Source organism: Sebastes fasciatus, chromosome 12, assembly GCF_043250625.1.
Source record: "Sebastes fasciatus isolate fSebFas1 chromosome 12, fSebFas1.pri, whole genome shotgun sequence".
Taxonomy (NCBI): Eukaryota; Metazoa; Chordata; class Actinopteri; order Perciformes; family Sebastidae; genus Sebastes; species Sebastes fasciatus.
The window spans coordinates 33,746,059-33,763,976 of record NC_133806.1 but is presented as its reverse complement, the minus strand read 5'-3'; the positions used below and the strand labels follow the sequence as shown (position 1 = coordinate 33,763,976).

The window sequence follows — 17,918 nt, the reverse complement described above, 5'->3', positions numbered from 1 at the left end:
ATGAACAACAATCAACTAAGAGACAAATAACTATTTAAAAACATTTTATTCCACAACAACATAGTGAAAGAAGAATCCTCTGGCTGATTATTCATAATTTATAAAGGTTACCTGAAGACAGCGAGAAATTCTAAAAAGCAGACTACAATCATATTTATCTTTAAAGTTCTGAAGGTGAAATGTTACAAGTTTCTGGTTTGCTTAAAGGTGCTAAATTCAATATCCAGAGCATTAATATAGCAGCAAACAACTATTTGCTGTGTAAAGTAATAGAGGAGTAATGTCTACCTGAGCAGAGAATGAAGTCGCTCTCCCTCTGTGTGTTATCTGAGCTTCTCCTTGCTTTGTTATCACAGCCTGGCTAGCTCACGGCTGCCGCTCTGCACTGCTCTCATGCGGCGATTACAGCTTATAACGTTGCGGAAGCGTAGCACCCACCCTCCGATTCCACCTCAGGTAAACCTCATTATCTCTGTCAGCACTTTCACTGTTGTTTTCAGTGTTAGCGTTGTTAGCACCCTTAGCTGCGAGCCGCCTGCTCAGCTGTTGCCATGTTGAGAGCTGTTGAGAGGCAATAAAAATGCTCCCAATCTCGTTGGCGATTGAAAGCATTTAGGATCCAGAGATCTCCTGGAGGATTTCAGCAGCCAGTGGAACCACATCGACATGACGCCTATGACAGAGAAAAGTTTTGTTATTTACCCAGTGACGTAAAAAAAATTGAATCAAATATTTTTTAAAAATCTGAAAATGATGGGCCGTCCTAATTACGGTTAACAGGCATGACTTTTTTTTCTGACATTTTTGATGACATACAATGCTATGACCTTTTTTCAACATAATGTACTATGATTTTTTTTTTTTCCGACATAGTATACTATGATTTTTTTTGACATACTATACTATGACTTTTTTCCCCCACACAATAAACCATTACTTTAAAAAAAAAAAAATTCTATATCTTATATTATGACTTTTTTTCTACATACAATATTATGACTTCTTTTGATTGTTTCGACAGCCTACACTACGATTTTCTTTTTGACGTTATACTATTTTTATTTGACATACTGTAGTATGATTTTTTTTATTTAATAACATACTATACTATGACTTTTTTTTTTTTTACATACTGTACTATGATTTTTTCAATTTTTCTTGACATACGATACTGATTTTTCTTCGACATACTATAGTATGGCTTTTCTTGATTGTTTCGAAATACTATACTATATTTCTTTTTAAGTTACTATACTATGATTTTTTCAATTTATGGACATAAAATTAAAAAATAGTGTTGACTTTTAATCAACACACTATACTATGATGTTTTTTCGACATACTATACTATGACTTTTTAATTTTTTCGACAACTATACTATGACTTTTGTCGACATACTATACTGTGATTTTTTTCGACACACTATACTATGACATTTTTCTGACTTTTTACGACATACTATACTATATCTTTATTTTTTTGACATGCTGTACTATGATTTTTTTTGAGCAATTATATTTTTTATGACTTTTTCCAACATACTATATTGACTTTTTAATTTTTTTCCCGTCATATTATACTATGACATATTTTTTCCCCCGACATACTATACCATGATTTTTTTTCGACATACTATACTATGATTTTTTTCTGACTTTTTACGACATACTATACTATGACCTTTTTTTTTTTTAAGTTAATATACACACATAGGCAAAATTGTTGGTACCCTTCCGTTAAAGAAAGAAAAACCCACAATGGTCACTGAAATAACTTGAAACTGACAAAAGTAATAATAAATAAAAATTCACTGAAAATTAACTAATGAAAATCAGATATTGCTTTTGAATTGTGGTTCAACAGAATCATTTTAAAAAACAAACTAATGAAACTGGCCTGGACAAAAATGATGGTACCCTTAACTTAATATTTAGTTGTACAACCTTTCGAGGCAATCACTTCAATCGAGTGATTTCTGTAACTCTCAATGAGACTTCTGCACCTGTCGACAGGTATTTTGGCCCCACTCCTCGTGAGCAAACTGCTCTAGCTGTCTCAGGTTTGAAGGGTGCCTTCTCCGAATGCATGTTTCAACTCCTTCCACAGATGTTCAATAGGATTTAGATCAGGGCTCATAGAAGGCCACTTCAGAATAGTCCAATGTTTTGTTCTTAGCCATTCTTGGGTGTTTTTAGCTGTGTTTTGGGTCATTATCCTGTTTGAGGACCCATGACCTGCAACTGAGACCAAGCTTTCTGACACTGGGCAGCACATTTCGCTCCAGAATGCCTTGATAGTCTTGAGATTTCATTGTACCCTGCACAGATTCAAGACACCCTGTGCCAGATGCAGCAAAGCAGCCCCAGAACATAACCGAGCCTCCTCCATGTTTCACATTAGGTACAGTGTTCTTTTCTTTGGATGCTTCATTTTTGCGTCTGTGAACATAGAGCTGATGTGACTTGCCAAAAAGCTCCAGTTTTGTCTCATCTGTCCAAAGGACATTCTCCCAGAAGCTTTGTGGCTTGTCAATATGCATTTTGGCAAATTCCAGTCTCGCTTTTTTATGATTTGCGTCCTCCTCGGTCGTCTTCCATTAAGTTTACTTTGACTCGAACAGTGACGGATGGTGCGATCGGACACTGATGTACCTTGACCTTGGAGTTCACCTCTAATCTCTTTGGAAGTTGTTCTAGGCTCTTTGGTTACCATTCGTATTATCCGTCTCTTCGATTTGTCATCAATTTTCCTCTTGCGGCCACGTCCAGGGAGGTTGGCTACAGTCCCGTGGACCTTAAACTTCTGAATAATATGTGCAGCTGTAGTCACAGGAACATCAGGCTGCTTGGAGATGGTCTTATAGCCTTTACCTTTAACATGAAGGTCTATAATGTTCTTTCTAATCTCTTGAGACAACTCTCTCCTTAGCTTTCTGTGGTCCATGTTCAGTGTGGTACACACCATGATACCAAACAGCATAGTGACTTCTTTTGACCCTTTAAATAGGCAGACTGACTGATTACAAGTTTGAAGACACCTGTGATGCTAATTACAGGACACATCTTAGTTTAACATGTCCCTATGGTCACATTATTTTACATCTTTTCTAGGGGTACCATCATTTTTGTCCAGGCCAGTTTCATTAGTTTGTTTTTTAAAATGATTCTGTTGAACCACAATTCAAAAACAATAGCTGATTTTCATTAGTTAATGTTCAGTGAATTTTTATTTATTATTACTTTTGTCAGTTTCAAGTTATTTCAGTGACCATTGTGGGTTTTTCTTTCTTTAACGGAAGGGTACCAACAATTTTGCCTACGTGTGTACTTAAATTTTTTTCGACATGCTATACTATTTTCTTTTACATACTATACTCAGATTTTTTTCGACATACTATACTATACATGAAATCATAGTATAGTATGTCGAAAGAAATCATAGTATAGTATGTTAAAATATTAAAAAAAACATAGTATAGTATGTCTAAAAAAAATTAAAAAGTCATAGTATAGTATGCCAAAAAAACTCCAAAAATAGTATGTTAAAATATTAAAAAAAACATAGAGTATGTTGAAAAAAAATCATCGTATAGTAAAACTCATAGAATAGTATGTCGTAAAAAGTCAGAGTACAGTATCTCAAAAAAAGTCATAGTATAATAAGTCGAAAAAAGTGGTAAAAAAGTCACACTAAAGTACGTGGATAAGAGTGGTAAAAAAAAGTCATAGTATAGCATGTCTTAAAAGTCATAGTATAGTACGTGGATAAGAGTGGTAAAAAAGTCACAGTATAGCATGTTGAAAAAGTGTAAAAAAAGTATAGTAAGTGGAATAAAGTGGAAAAAGCCATAGTATCACATGTCGAAAAAAAGTCATAGTATGTAAAAAAAAAGTCATTAAAGAGATCTGCTATGATTATGTAATGATATTTTTCAACATACTCTGCTGACTTTTTATGACATTTATCGACATAGTATGCTATAGCATTTTTTGACATACTGTACTGACTTTTTTCATTACATTTTTCGACATACTATACTATGACATACTATACTTTGACTTTTTATGACATTTTAGGTATATTGTTAGGGGAACCTTGCTGTTGAAAGTGATAATAAAAGGAGTCCAGGGGCCTCATGTATAAACGGTGCATACGTACTAAAATGTTGCGTACGCTGTGTTTCACGCTCACGCCGGGATGTATAAAAATCAACGTGACGTGAGAATGTGCGGACCGTGCCGCAAACTCTAGACCAGTTGTGAGAATGTGCGGGCCGTCTTCCAAACTCTGTCATCTGGCAGTGTCAAACTACAAAGTCCTGAAACTCGCTAAATGTGTAAAAATATTTTTTCCACTCAACTTACTGAGCTTTATTTATGATGTGGGATCAAAAAAAACAACCCACATATTTCTTAACTAGTTTGCGCATAAAGTTTAACATCAGAGAGGCACAACAAAAACACATTTAAACTAATTTCCCAGAGATGGCATGACTTAACCACCGTGCCAAAAACAAAATCGCGTGCTGCACAATGTGGCAAACCACCGTGGTGAGCCTGTGTCCCCTGGAGCTACAGATGGATGAACCGGACCCTGGCACACCTAACAATGAGCCAAATGCAGCAGCTATACGGCGCCGTTTGGATGAGATACACAGAATGTAAAGCAACGAGGTGAGTTGAGACAAACATTTTTTTTTAACAAGGTCTTTTAATATATGACTTATCCCACCATCATTCATTCTTTTTAATTCGTTGCATATATATATATTATCCTTCATTGTATTGACAATCTCTCTCTGTGACTCCAGCACAGCGTATAGTATATTTGAGGACGCGGCCAGACCGGCGCCCCTCAGCAGCCGAGGCACGGGGCGCAGCTGACCGTGCGCCTTCGGAAGCCTTCAGGAACCTTCGGGAGCGCACGGTCAGCTGCTGTGGAGACGTTGCGTTTGTTACTGATTCCTGATGAAAGACCATCAAATAAAATATGTTTTCTAGCATCCACCTCAGTAACAAACATTTCAATTTCACACTCTGTGAAATTCTTCTTTTTTGTTCCTTTTCCAGCGTGATTTGCCGTTGTTATTTGGACAATAAGTGACAGCATGGCGCGTGTTTATAGTCATTTGCATAGTTATTAATGGGAGGAGACAAGGCGGACCAAGTGGCACGTGCAGCTGCGCTCAATTTCACGTCAAGTGGGATGTATAAAGGAAAGGTGCGCAGGAACAGGCGTACGCATGGTTTTATACATGTGAAAATTTCTGTGCGTACGTACTTTTCCAATTTTGTGAGTACGCCATCTTCCAGTGTGAAAGCTGCGCAGTCTTTTATACATGAGGCCCCTGGTCAGTTGTAAGTATGGCGGCTGAGAGCACCAGCAGGTATGTCCATAGAGCATGGTACTTAGTGGACTGAAAGCAGACTCCAGTTTGGTCCTCTACTGGTGTTTCTTTCATTAATAGCTAGCTGATGTTCATCTCTGTTCTCTCAACATTTTATTTGATTCTACAACTTCTTTTTTTTTATTTAACGAGTTCCTGTTTATGTTGATGTTTATGTTGATATTTATGTTGATGAAATATTTTTTGATAAAAATATCATAAGGCATTGAATAAACACAATTGGACATTGAACATGCAATCACAATGTACAGTACTACTTCTATAGTAGTGTATTACTTTTCACATAAATCTGTAAATATCATAATATAACGTAACACTTCATAAAGGTAAACGAAATCAAATATGATACTCTATACATTTATAATATTGTGGCTTGGTGAAAACATCCAATCTGTTCCGACCCTACAGGCTGTGTGTAATCTAACTCTCCTACCTCTTCTCTCTTTCCTTCTCTTATCTCCCTCCCTCACCCTCCTCCCCTCTTCTCTTCCTCCCAGGTGTTTTTGAGGGCAGCCTGGCAGCCAGGCCAGCAGAAGCCCACCCCCTTAGTTGATTAAAACCTACATAATTAACCTAATTAACACAGCTCCCAGAGGCCTCGGAAATCCTTGAAAGTTTGTGAATACAGAAAACATAAATGGAATCCATAAAAGTTTTAAGACCAACTTTAGAGTTTGGTTACTCATTAATTCCCTGCACTTTCACAGTCCTAAATGGACACTCGGCAGCTGCTCGGAGGACAGCGGAAAATGAAATAATTGGTTTTAGATTACAGTGAATGGCTATTACAGAACCACATTAGCCTCACACTCGGCACACACCAACACTTGGAGCCACAGATGGAGCCAAAGAACTAACAGCAGAACTTCATCTCAATGGATTCTTCACAGAAATATAGTAGACTAGTTCATTCTACTGCCAGATTGGATTGATTTCCATCTCTTTAGAACAGGCTCCTCAATAACTGGCCAGTTTTCACAAGACAATTTTTAAGTCTGCTCTCAGTTGTGACTGACTGAAGACAAACACACCCCTAACATGTTTGTCTACCTTCAAATTAAAAGAAGCAGGAAGAGAGACTATTGAGTTTATCAGCATTTTCAAAAGTTTATAAACCAGAAACTTCACCCAGCGCACATTCCTGGAGGAATCTGATCCAAAATCGGCAAGAAATGAACAACATCTGCGGATTCCAGGTTTTCCTGACGGTTTTGCTCCTGTAAATAATCTATTTTTAGCTCTGTTAGTTAGCTCAGTATTTACGTTCTGCATAAACTCTGTAAACCATAAACATACACTCTGTTTCACGTTTGTCTTCAAAGGTCCATTTGTGAGAAATGACCGACAGAATCATCCCAGTGGAGAAGAAAACATCAGCTGTGAGCAGATAGTTCTGTTTACATGGAGATACAGAGCTAACATGTTAGCATGCAGCTACATGTGACGGTGTGTAAACACAGCGAACATCAGGGTGGAAAATAGAAGATGTGAAACAGTAGTCAGTTCATTATTTCTGGTAAAAGACACCTGATAAACGTAGTAAAGTAATCAGAGTAATGGTATATTATTTACTGTAGGAGCTGTCTCTGTGTTACCATGACTACAGACCGGTTAACGTTACACTCACCGGAGCTTACCATGCTGAAAGACTTTATCCTGTCTCTGTCTACATAACTGAAGGTGGAATTACTGATCTTACATATAAACTGCTCAGTAACCACAGTATCAGCAGCTACTGGGAGGACTTACGTTATAGAGTATGGTGTCCATGTTTCAGAGTAACAGTTTTACTTGTCAGACAGGTATTGATATATTTATGCTGTGAAATGTTTGTCAAAGCTGCAGGTTATCTGTTCACGTTCAAAATGCTGTGTATAATTAATAGTGTCGTCTGTCTACTCAAATAAAGTTTGACTATGAAACAGAAATGTGTTGTGTTGCTTGCAGTCACTATTTACTACCTGTACTCTTCTACATGCATGAAAATAACAGAAGGAGGAGCATGCTTTGCTTGTCCTGTTAGCAGGTCCGTGATTATAGCGAGCAAATTCAACAGCAACTCTGTTAGGGTTAGGGTTACCTAGCTGGAGGTTTTTCTAGTCCAGTTCTACCGTTCCACCAGGAAACCCTTATATGGCCTGAAAAATATCACCGACGTCACCAGTTTAAGGAAGTAGTGATCAGTGTTTTTTCAGACCCATTTCCTGAGGGATGGAGCAGGAGAAAAAGAGAGAGGATGGTCTTTTATGAGACTATGGTGACATGTAGACACACTGCGGACAGATAGTGATGTTTAAAAGACATGGAAAAGTGCATTTTGCATAATAGGTGACCTTTAAGTCTATCAGTTATACATAACTGGTAAAATGGATAATGTTACAATAATTTCTTCACACAAGACATGATCCTGGAATTGTGATTTTTAATCTTTTTTTTCCCCAGTAGGTTTGCAGATGTTAGCGGGCAGCACTACTGATGGCTTTATGTTTGACTGAACGCAGCAATAAACTAAAGATCAAGTTTTGGGCCTCAAGGCTTTTCTTTATGACGGAGAACTATGAGTGACGCTCCTCCCCTCCCTTTACACTCACTCAGGCTTGAGGTTTTGAAAAGGCATTCCTCAGGTTGCCATGGTAAAGGCTGAATGACATCATTTGGGTTAGGATCTCAGCCCAGACCTTCCCTCTCCTTCCCACTCTTCTTCCATCTCCTCTCTCTACCCCAACTCCTCTCATCCTCTCAATTAACCCCCCACCCCCTCTCCTCCCTCCTCATAACTCCTTTCATCTCCTGCCCTTTCTCCTAAAACCTCTGCTCCCCTCCTCCTACCACTAAACCAGTGGGAGTGTGCCAGTCTCAGCCACTTCAAAGGCCGGAGCTGATCTCTGCTTTCATCTGCCAGAGAGGGCGAGGGGAGAGAGGAGGCGAGGGGAGAGGAGAGGAGAAGTGGGAGAGAGAGAGAGAAAGAAAGGGGTGAAAAAGAAAGAAAATGGAGGGGGGAGAGAGAGAGGAGGAGAGAGGAGGAGAAAAGGGTATAGAGTGAGACAAAAAGGGAAGAAAAGGGGTGACCGAGGAGAAAAGAGGGGGAGAGTGGAAGCGGCTTCTATAGCAGGACAACAATACACTTTTATTATTGATCTGACAGGGTGTGTGTGTGTGTGTGATTGAGAAACAGAGTTTGTATATAGACGGGGGGGTGAAAGATTATTTGTGTGTATTCAGTGTGTTTGTGTGTGTGCGTGTGTGTGTGTGTGTGTATCTGTGTGACAAGTCGCTGGTCTCATACATCAGACATCAGAGGATGCATGGTCGCTACAGCGACAAAAGAGTCGGCTCAAAGAGTGAACACACATTCAACCCACATACTCATAAAAGGCAGCCAGATGCAAAGATACAGGTACACACACACACACACACACACACACACACACACACACACACACACACACACACACACACACACACACACACACTGCATTTCAGAATTGTTGGCATCTTTGGTAAATATTAGCTTTTTTAAATAACTTACTATATTTTTTTAATGACATTTACGTCATACTACACTGACGTTTTATGACATTTTGTACGATATACTATATTATGACTTATTACATTTTATTTATACTATGACTTTTTTTTACATTGTTTTATGACTTTTTATGGCATACTCTACTATGAAATCTTTTTTCATTTTTACGACATCCTTAACTATCACTTTTTATAATATGTTTATGACATACTATAATATGACTGTAATATTTAATGGCTTTTTTATTCCATACCATAATATGACATTTGTATGACATACCATACTGTGACCTTTTATGACATTTTTAATGATTTTTTGTGGAATACTATACAACGACTTTTTATGACATTATTATGACATACTTTGACATTTTGTAATTACTTTTTTATGGCATATTATATTATTAGTTTAGTGGGAAAATGTTTGTGCCAAAAAGGTTAACCCACTCTTTTGCCATTTTTAAAATGTTGAATATATTAGTAACAATATTGTTTTTATAATTATACTCGATCTGATTACACAAAAAGATCAAAAATTGTGTTCAGTACATGGCAACAACAGCTGATTCAAGTTTGATCAAATTTGCACTTAACCTCCTTTGGCTCCAAGCCCAAATGTTGTTAGCATGCTCTTTCAGTTTTCTTTAATTACAACCTATGGGTTATCATTTCAGTGGTGTACTTTTAGCACTGAAAAGATTTCACTGAGTGTTTTCATTTGATAAACTCAGAAAAAAAAGTTTGGAAACTTGTGTTTGGTGGATTATTTCTCTGTTGTTACAATGTTAATGGTCATTGTATTTTACATGGTTGGAAAGCCTGTTTATTTAACTTCACAATGATGTCCAACTTGTAAGGATCATGCATTTGTGGGGTGAGCAGCACAGATGATTATGTGGGTAGCGCCCAAGAAAAATTTGCCAAAATGCTCCGTCAATGGTAAACAGTGTATTCTCCTGCTGGTGTTGACTCTTGTTTTGAGTTGTTTGGTGGATTGGATGATTGAACTCTCTATCAGTAACAAGGAACAAACAAGACATATTGGTTATTTTACACTTTATTCATTTAATACACCGTCAGGAGCCTCAGTAGCGGTGGAAGATCCATACGCAGCCACAACAGCCTGGCACCTCCTCCTCATGCTGGTCACCAACCTGGTCACACGTTGCTGTGGGATGGCGTTCCATTCCTCAACCAGGATTCGTTGCAGGTCTGCCAGCGTGGTTGTGTGTTCCCTCAATGATATCACTGACCTGTATGGATCTTCCACCGCTATTGAGGCTCCTGACGGTGTATTAAATAAATAAAGTGTAAAATAGCCAATATGTCTTGTTTATTTAATATTCAAATTCGCCCAACATTGCTCTTACGCCCCTTTGGCTCCAAGCCCTCGATATATATACACTTCTTCCAAATCGACCTATTAATGTTAACATAAAGCATCCTTTTAAACATTTATTCACAAATTTGCAATGTACTATAAAAGCGATGAAGCAGTTACAGTCTGAGTACGTGAAGGTGTACTTTTCCTCATTTGATTTAGCTTGTGTTATTTGCTGTATGCTTAGCATCACATGCATTAAGACATTAAATAGCAGTGTTCCCTGTACAGTTCTTGTGGGTCAGATTGTATTGATCTTGAGTTTCCATCATATTTACCGTCTCCACACAAACCTTGCAGTTCCCAAACTCATAAATCTTAGAAGCAAGCTGTTACTTTGTCAGGTGTGTGAGGTGGTGCAGGTCATGTTTCCTGCCTGATATGAGATCTCAAGGGACTTCCACACAAAGAAGAAGTTTTGTTTTTAATATATGTATTTATTTGATCTCTGAGCTCTTTGTGAGCCATTAAGCTGACACTGTCCTGCCAGAAGCTTGCATCCTTTCAATTAACAACTAGGAAAAGGTCAGTTTTGACACATGTAATGCAGACATGTTCAGACATGCATAAAAATAATAAGATGAAGGAAAGGGCTGGAGGGGACGTATCTAAATCCACAATGATTTGTTATTGGTGTCCTTTGAGGTATGGTTTCAACACTGATGTACACACACTACTGACAGAAATGAGCGCCTTTTATGGACAAATCTACATTACGTACCCACTGCCGTTTTGCTGTTTTTACAAAAATAAAACCCATTTAGTTCATTTTGGCGTATCGGCGCCGTGCTATCAATACAAAGTCGGACGACGGACACTACAATCTGACAGTGAATGCATCCGCTCCATACGGAGTCTCAGCTCAGAGCAGCAGGTGTCATATTTCACACACACGGGACGGGAGAGAGTTGACAGACAAGACGATGCAAAGCGAAAAGCAAAAGCACCTATTTGGCATTATTTCAGATTTAAACCCAATGCTATAAGGGAACCATGATGTTAATGAGGCCATTGCTGTGCGGAGGACAGAGCGGTCACAGCCGGTATGCGCTGTGGAGCAGCGCAGGGTGGAAACCTGCAGCCCTGCAGCAAAAGCTCTACCGGAGGGGTCAGACACACCGCCACCCGGAAGAAATTCCATAATAGATTAATATTTTATATGACGGACACAAGCACATTTAAATAGCAGAAACACGTACCTGTTGGACGTCGTTATGTCCTGCAGTAGATTAATTAGCTCCGCCCCTTCAGGACATTCAAACCAATCAGATCGCTCTGTAGTCTGCACCTGGAGAAAGTGGGAGAGGGGAAGAACAACGTGAGAAAGACTATGGGCCCTATTTAAACAATCTGTGACTCATGGTCTAAAGTACATGGCACAAGTACATTTAGGGCATGTCCAACTCGAGTTTTGCTAAGTAAATGGTGTGTAATCTGGGCGCAAAGGGCAAAGGGGAAATCATACTGTAGGCGTGTTTTGAATTCATGAATTCAACCAATCAGAGTGTCTTCTCCCATTCCTTTAAAAGCCAGGTGTGCCTGCAGCCTACAGCCTATTGAACAGATTAATCAGAGGAGGAAGACAATCAACCATTGTTTCACCAATAATAAGAAACCAATGATGAAACATTTATACATTAGAAATGTCATTTTCACATTCTTTGATATCTTTTCACACACTCAATAATCATTCATAGAAAACTACAATATAAGAACCACTGGTCTGTGTTATTATCACAGAATCATTCCTGAAGTTACCACGACCAACTGCTGAGTGACATCATACTCATTTATCAACGCCATTTCAAAGTAAATTGATCAAAGAGCTAATTCGCCCAAAATCTAGTTGAATGCACACACACACACACACACACACACACACACACACGCACATACACACGTTACATTAGTGCTTTTTCACATAAGTCCTTTAATTTTTCCTTCTTTTGTCCTTTTATTTTCACTCTCCTTACTGCTCCTCAGTCGTGGTCATCATTTTGTTGCTCCATGAATTTATTCTATGATAACCTGTTCACCATTCTGGATTAGACGAGCCGAAGCTATTCAGCTAAAGAGTATTCCCCTCTCTTTCCTCACCCAATTTCCTGACTACGTCATGTGTTTCTTCTCTTTGTCATCCCTGTGATTTAATTCCTGTCCCGACATGTCTCCCCACACCTTGATGTCTAGTCTCCACACCCACCCAGGAACACCTGGTCCACAGGCTGCTGCTGTTTGTGTGTGTGTGTGTGTGTGTGTGTGTCACATTAAAAGGGGTATTTCCAGTGTTTAACTGATAGCCAAGTTAAGTTCTGAGTTAAGATCTGATTTAATAATATGGTCACAGTTTGTTGTGGAACTAAATTATTTACTCAAATTTATAATAAAAACTCAAAGGCAGTGTGTGTTAGTGTAGATTCACGTGTGTGTGCGTGTGTGTGTGTGTCCGTGTGTTTTGTGAACGTGTTCTCTCTGATCTCTGGTGACATCATCACCTCTGTCTCTGCTGCGACACAGCATGGTTGTTGCTAGGCAACGGGGGTTAGGAGGAGACAAAGACGCTCCCCTCACTCGCTTACTTTTCTCACACACACACACACACACACACACACACACACACACACACACACACTTTGCCTTACCCATCAGGGTGAGGGGACAATTATGTGTGCCTGCCAACCAGCCACTAAACACACACACCTACTTATCATCCCTTCTCCATCCCTGCTCTCCACCTCGTCTTCGCCCTCTCCTCCCCCTTCATCCTCCTCTCTCCCCATCTCTACCTGACCAACACCCTGACTCTATGATACTGAACTCAAAGTCAGATGAGAAGCATATAGACAGACAGACTTCCAAGAGAAAAAAAGGGACTGGAGCACACTGATTGACTTGTGCAAAGATACTTTTTGCACAATTAAAAGGCTGTAATCAGTTCTGCTCCAGTCCCTTTTTTATCCTTGGAAGTTTTCTGTCCTCGAACTGAGAGGCACATTATTCAGCCTCATACTGCTGGAGGATGCACAGAGAACCCTGTTTCTACAGACAAACAGATTCAGACACGTTGCCCCTCAGAAAGACAGCACAGGGCTGTCATCACAGATTAACTTCAAACAAGTGCAAATGTACCTGACAGAAGAGAAGGAGAGAGTTGTTCATTTACCAGAATAACTTAGATCATGCATGAATTAGACAATATATATATATATATATATATATATGTGGGGCGGGGGGGGGGGGGAGAGAGAGACAGAGACAGAGAGTGAGACTATTGAGGAATGTTTTATTTAATTTGTTTTATCAAGCGGCTCTGCCCACTTTCAGCCAACTGAGGGATTGATGGATGGATAAATACACTTCCATGTTTCCGGCTCAAACATGTAAAAGGTTAGAATAATTGGACATGAAATGCTTTGACATTTTGGAGACTCTGCGCTGAGATATTTTGGCCTCCGGAAATAAGAGAGGAGGAAGCTTCTAGACACAAGAGTGGGATTAACAAGCAGTGTAAGGAGAAGCACAGGGAAACATCGACAACAACATCCTGCCTGGCCTCACAGATCCAGGCTTGTCATGTGAACACAATTTACACAAAAATACTACATACTAATAAAGATTATAGAGAGGCAAAGTCCCGCCCCTTCCGGTGGACCACCATGGGACCTTATTTCGGAAAAAATATGAACGGTAGTCAACGGAGAGAGACAAATATTTGATCCTGTTTGAACTGCTCCATGAGTCACACATACAGTATGATGTTTGTCAATTTAAAACATAATTTTGCAAGTCAAGAAAGTCTCAGTTTGTTGTAAAACTGTTGAAGTATCAAACTGTGAAAATACGTCATTAGAAAGACGACACATCCAAAAGTCACGTAGTGACGTCTCTCTATCTGAAGCTACGATGTCTGTGTGTTTGCTAATGGGATGGGATGTAACGTTACTCACACCAGCAACATGTCTCCCTAGTTCTTTCTCTTCCCGGCTGATAAAAGAGCAGGAGTCGCTGGATAAAACACATCAGGTCAGATAACGTTTCATTTGTGCGTGGAAAATAGCTAAGTTAGCTAGCGCTAGCTAGCTGGCTAATGTTGGTGACGTTTATTGTGCGAGACGAGAGATGTAGTTCACTGAGCAGTTTCACACTAAACTAAATGATGTTACAACAAACCTACAACAAACTGAGACTTTCTTGACTTTCATATTATATTTAAATTGACAAACATCATATGTGTGATTCATGGCACAATTCAAACAGGATCAATAATGATTTGTCTCTTGTCGTTGACTAGCGTACATATTCTTTCTGAAATAAGGTCCCATGGTGGTCCACCAGAAGGAGAGGGACTTCGCCTCTCTATTTCTGCCAGATACATTTGATGGGGTTCAATGTGTGAACAGGGTTTGAGGAAGACATGAATTGTGCATAAATATTAAGGAGCCAATCACTGAACACAATAAATTCTGTGTTGCCAGAGGCAGACTACTAACTTTAACAAAATGATAAATCAAACTGCTTTAAACGAAATCATCATAAATGCTTATTTCTCCAACAACTTCTCATTTAATTAGCATTCCCCTTTAAGTCTTTCCAAGTTGTGTGAGGTGGAAAAAAAAGACAAGTTGAAAATTTCACTAATTTTGACTTGATTCATTCTCCCTCTCTCCTCCTTTGCAGTTTCCAAGCTATTAGCGGGATCTTTGATTGAGATTAACAGAGCCTGAAATCAATGAAAGATAATTAAAAAGCCTTTGTTGAAGGGCAGGCACTCGTCTGAGTGTGGAGGGGTGTGTGGTTGAGACAGAATGTGTGTTTCTGTGACGGTATATATCTGTAAAAAAGAGTGTACTGTAGATATTGAATGCATTATTTCAAAGGTGCACATTGCCGACTGATTGATAGTGAGATTCAAGACAACTCAACTTAGCAAACGGTTTTAAGATGTTGATTTCCGATTTTCTTTAAAACTTTGACTACTGGACTCCAATAGGAACAAGACTCGGTCAAAACCCACTATATGTCTGGACCGTATATAGTCAGGATGTGAATTTGTGGCTAAATTGTTACACAAATAGTCAGTGGTCATGTCTATCATGTTTTCTGAACAGTTTTTTCCACTTATATCTTAATGTTTGATTGAATCTTATAAAGAAGCAAATGACATTCAGTAATAGTAAATGGTAACATTTACTATTACTGAACAATATATACATACTTCACGAAAGTTGATGTCATCACTGACGTTGTTGCTGCCGTATTTATTCCTACTAGATGGAGTGTTAATGGAGCAGCTACAATGTTAGCATAGCCTGGCACTGATCGATCCGAACTCCGTTCAGAAAACAAGCATTTTAAAAGTTGTTTGCTTGTTGTGTTGCGGACAGACTTGACAAAGCGTGAATTCAGACTTTTTACTAATCAGCATCATTATGTAGTTATTTCGGCATCCTGTTGATCTGTTTATTACAATTAAATCACAGCACAGTCTGTTTATTTTGTGTTTTATGTACGGTAACACAATACGAAGCACAACATAACGTAACTTAAACGAACATTAACAATAGCACATGCACAAAAACAGCACTATGTAATGATACATTGAACCGCTGACACGCTCCCCAGAAAACCTAAACACAGAACTGTTCTCTGCCTTTTCATTTTAAAAGAGCAACGACCAATGAGGAGACTCCAACAGTCGGCCGACCAATCCTGTAACTTCATCACTCAGTCACTCAGTGACAGACTTTTGCGTTTGTAGGGCTGGTCCTCTGCAGCCAAAAACAGTACAAGGTGGGGGGAGAGTATTGCAACACTACTCAGAGGGAACTTTACTGTTTAAATCTTTTAAATTAACTAATGTGCAATGAGTCGAATGACTAAATGTGCAGAATGGTAGATGGGTATTTTTCTGAGGAAATAAATTAGTTCTGCTCCGAGCACACTGAGCTGCTTAGTGACTCATCCACTAGCTACGAGGAAACGGCTTATGCTGGTGTTGCTCAGGGTGGTGAGCAGGATGGAGAATACACACCCTGATGTCACTGTAGCTGTTAGCACCGTGGGGGGTGGGGGGTAATGAGGAAGTTTTCACAAGACGACAAATTTGCTACAACAGACAGACCGACACAAAAAGAGAAAGAGGTTAGTCTGTGAGTTTGTCTGTGTGGGTGGTTCAGGTGGCTGGAACTAATTAGTGAGAGGAATCCAAAACACACACGCACGCACGCACGCACGCACGCACGCACGCACGCACGCACGCACGCACGCACGCACGCACGCACGCACGCACGCGCACACACACACACACACACACACACACACACACACACACACACACACACACACACAACTACAAATGTAAGGTAGCTTCCAGGCAAAGCCTTCAGTCAGGTCATATGATGTCAGGGTGACAGATGACCTTGTGTCCCATGTGCAGAAACTATTTCATGATCCTACGGCCAAGCCAAAACATTAGGAATGCATTTTAAATAATTCATAAGGGTCGACAGAAAATCAGCCAATTTTTCCACACTGGTCATGTTGACTTTTTAAGATCAATTTTCACTCCACTGCCCTCAACAACCCTGCCTCTCTTTCACCTAGCTGTTGAAATTCTGCAAAGCTCTGGATTAAATTCAATGACTACATTTTTTAAATAACTTATCCCTAATGTTTCTGTTCCATGAAAACTCAAGTGTGGTTACGTTTAGGCAACCAAACCTTGTTTAATGTTTAAAGACAAATGCTGCCATTGTGGTTTAAAAAAGTGAGCATTAATTGTTGGCTTGAGAATGGATGCAAACTCTGGTCTTTGGTGTCAAAGTAAAATACTTTACTCCCACGTTCTTAACTGTTCCCATGCTACATAAACAGCATACCGCTTCCAGTGTTGGCACTGGGCGTAAATCTGGTCACACTGAATCATCCAATATTAATTTATTTCCTAGGACAGCTAGGCTGCAGAAGGTATACCAATATGTTGTTTGACTGCTTCATATGGGTGGGAACAAAAAATCGACACAGCAGAGTATCAGTATTTTGCGTGGTAATATTCAGAGGCTGTAGCGTGCTCAGTCTTAAAACTAAAGTTCTACGGTTATTATTTAAAACTAGAAAACGTAAGGAATCGGTGGGTACCAAAAATGGCATACCAGCTTGTCGGGAAGAACGCTAAATAACGCTCCAACATACGCTAAATTTTGGTGAGGAAAAACTGTCACGTCCATTTTCAAAGGGTTCCCTTGACCTCTGACCTCAAAATATGTGAAATGAAAACAGATGTTGACAAACTGCATAATTTGCAGTAATAAATCGCAATTTATCTTATCGCAATACTCAGCATATCGCAAAAATGTTTAAAAACGCAATAAGATCGTATCTTGACTGACGTATCGTGATAATATATCGTGGGGATTCAGACTCCTACTGCTTCACAACTAGCTGAAGAGTCTGAAGAGTCTATGAGCAGTTCAGCTAACTTTCTCATTGGCTTTTTAATTCAAATGAATGAGTTGGTCTGACAATTAAAATTCATAGTCAAATTACAGCACACTTCAATTTAATATCTCCCTGAATTAGTGAATTATTACGACGTCATTTTA

General features: G+C 39.2%; 1 protein-coding gene across 4 annotated transcripts in view; it reads right to left on the bottom strand.

Annotated features, from left to right (window-relative positions):
• Positions 1–27: 27 nt before the first annotated feature.
• ulk4 (unc-51 like kinase 4) overlaps positions 28–17,918 on the bottom strand; it is a 109,415-nt gene continuing 91,524 nt past the window's right edge. Inside the window, exons 37-38 of one of the 4 annotated variants that reach the window (XM_074654824.1) lie at positions 11,517–11,605; positions 28–673 (exon numbers count right to left, since the gene is read on the bottom strand). In XM_074654824.1, the coding sequence (XP_074510925.1) occupies positions 613–673; positions 11,517–11,605 (150 nt within the window). In that variant the 3' untranslated portion in view covers positions 28–612. Of the gene's footprint in view, positions 674–5,977; positions 8,304–8,415; positions 10,221–11,516; positions 11,606–17,918 lie in introns of those variants that run through there. The other 3 variants (XM_074654825.1, XM_074654823.1, XM_074654822.1) reach the window with 3 other exon arrangements.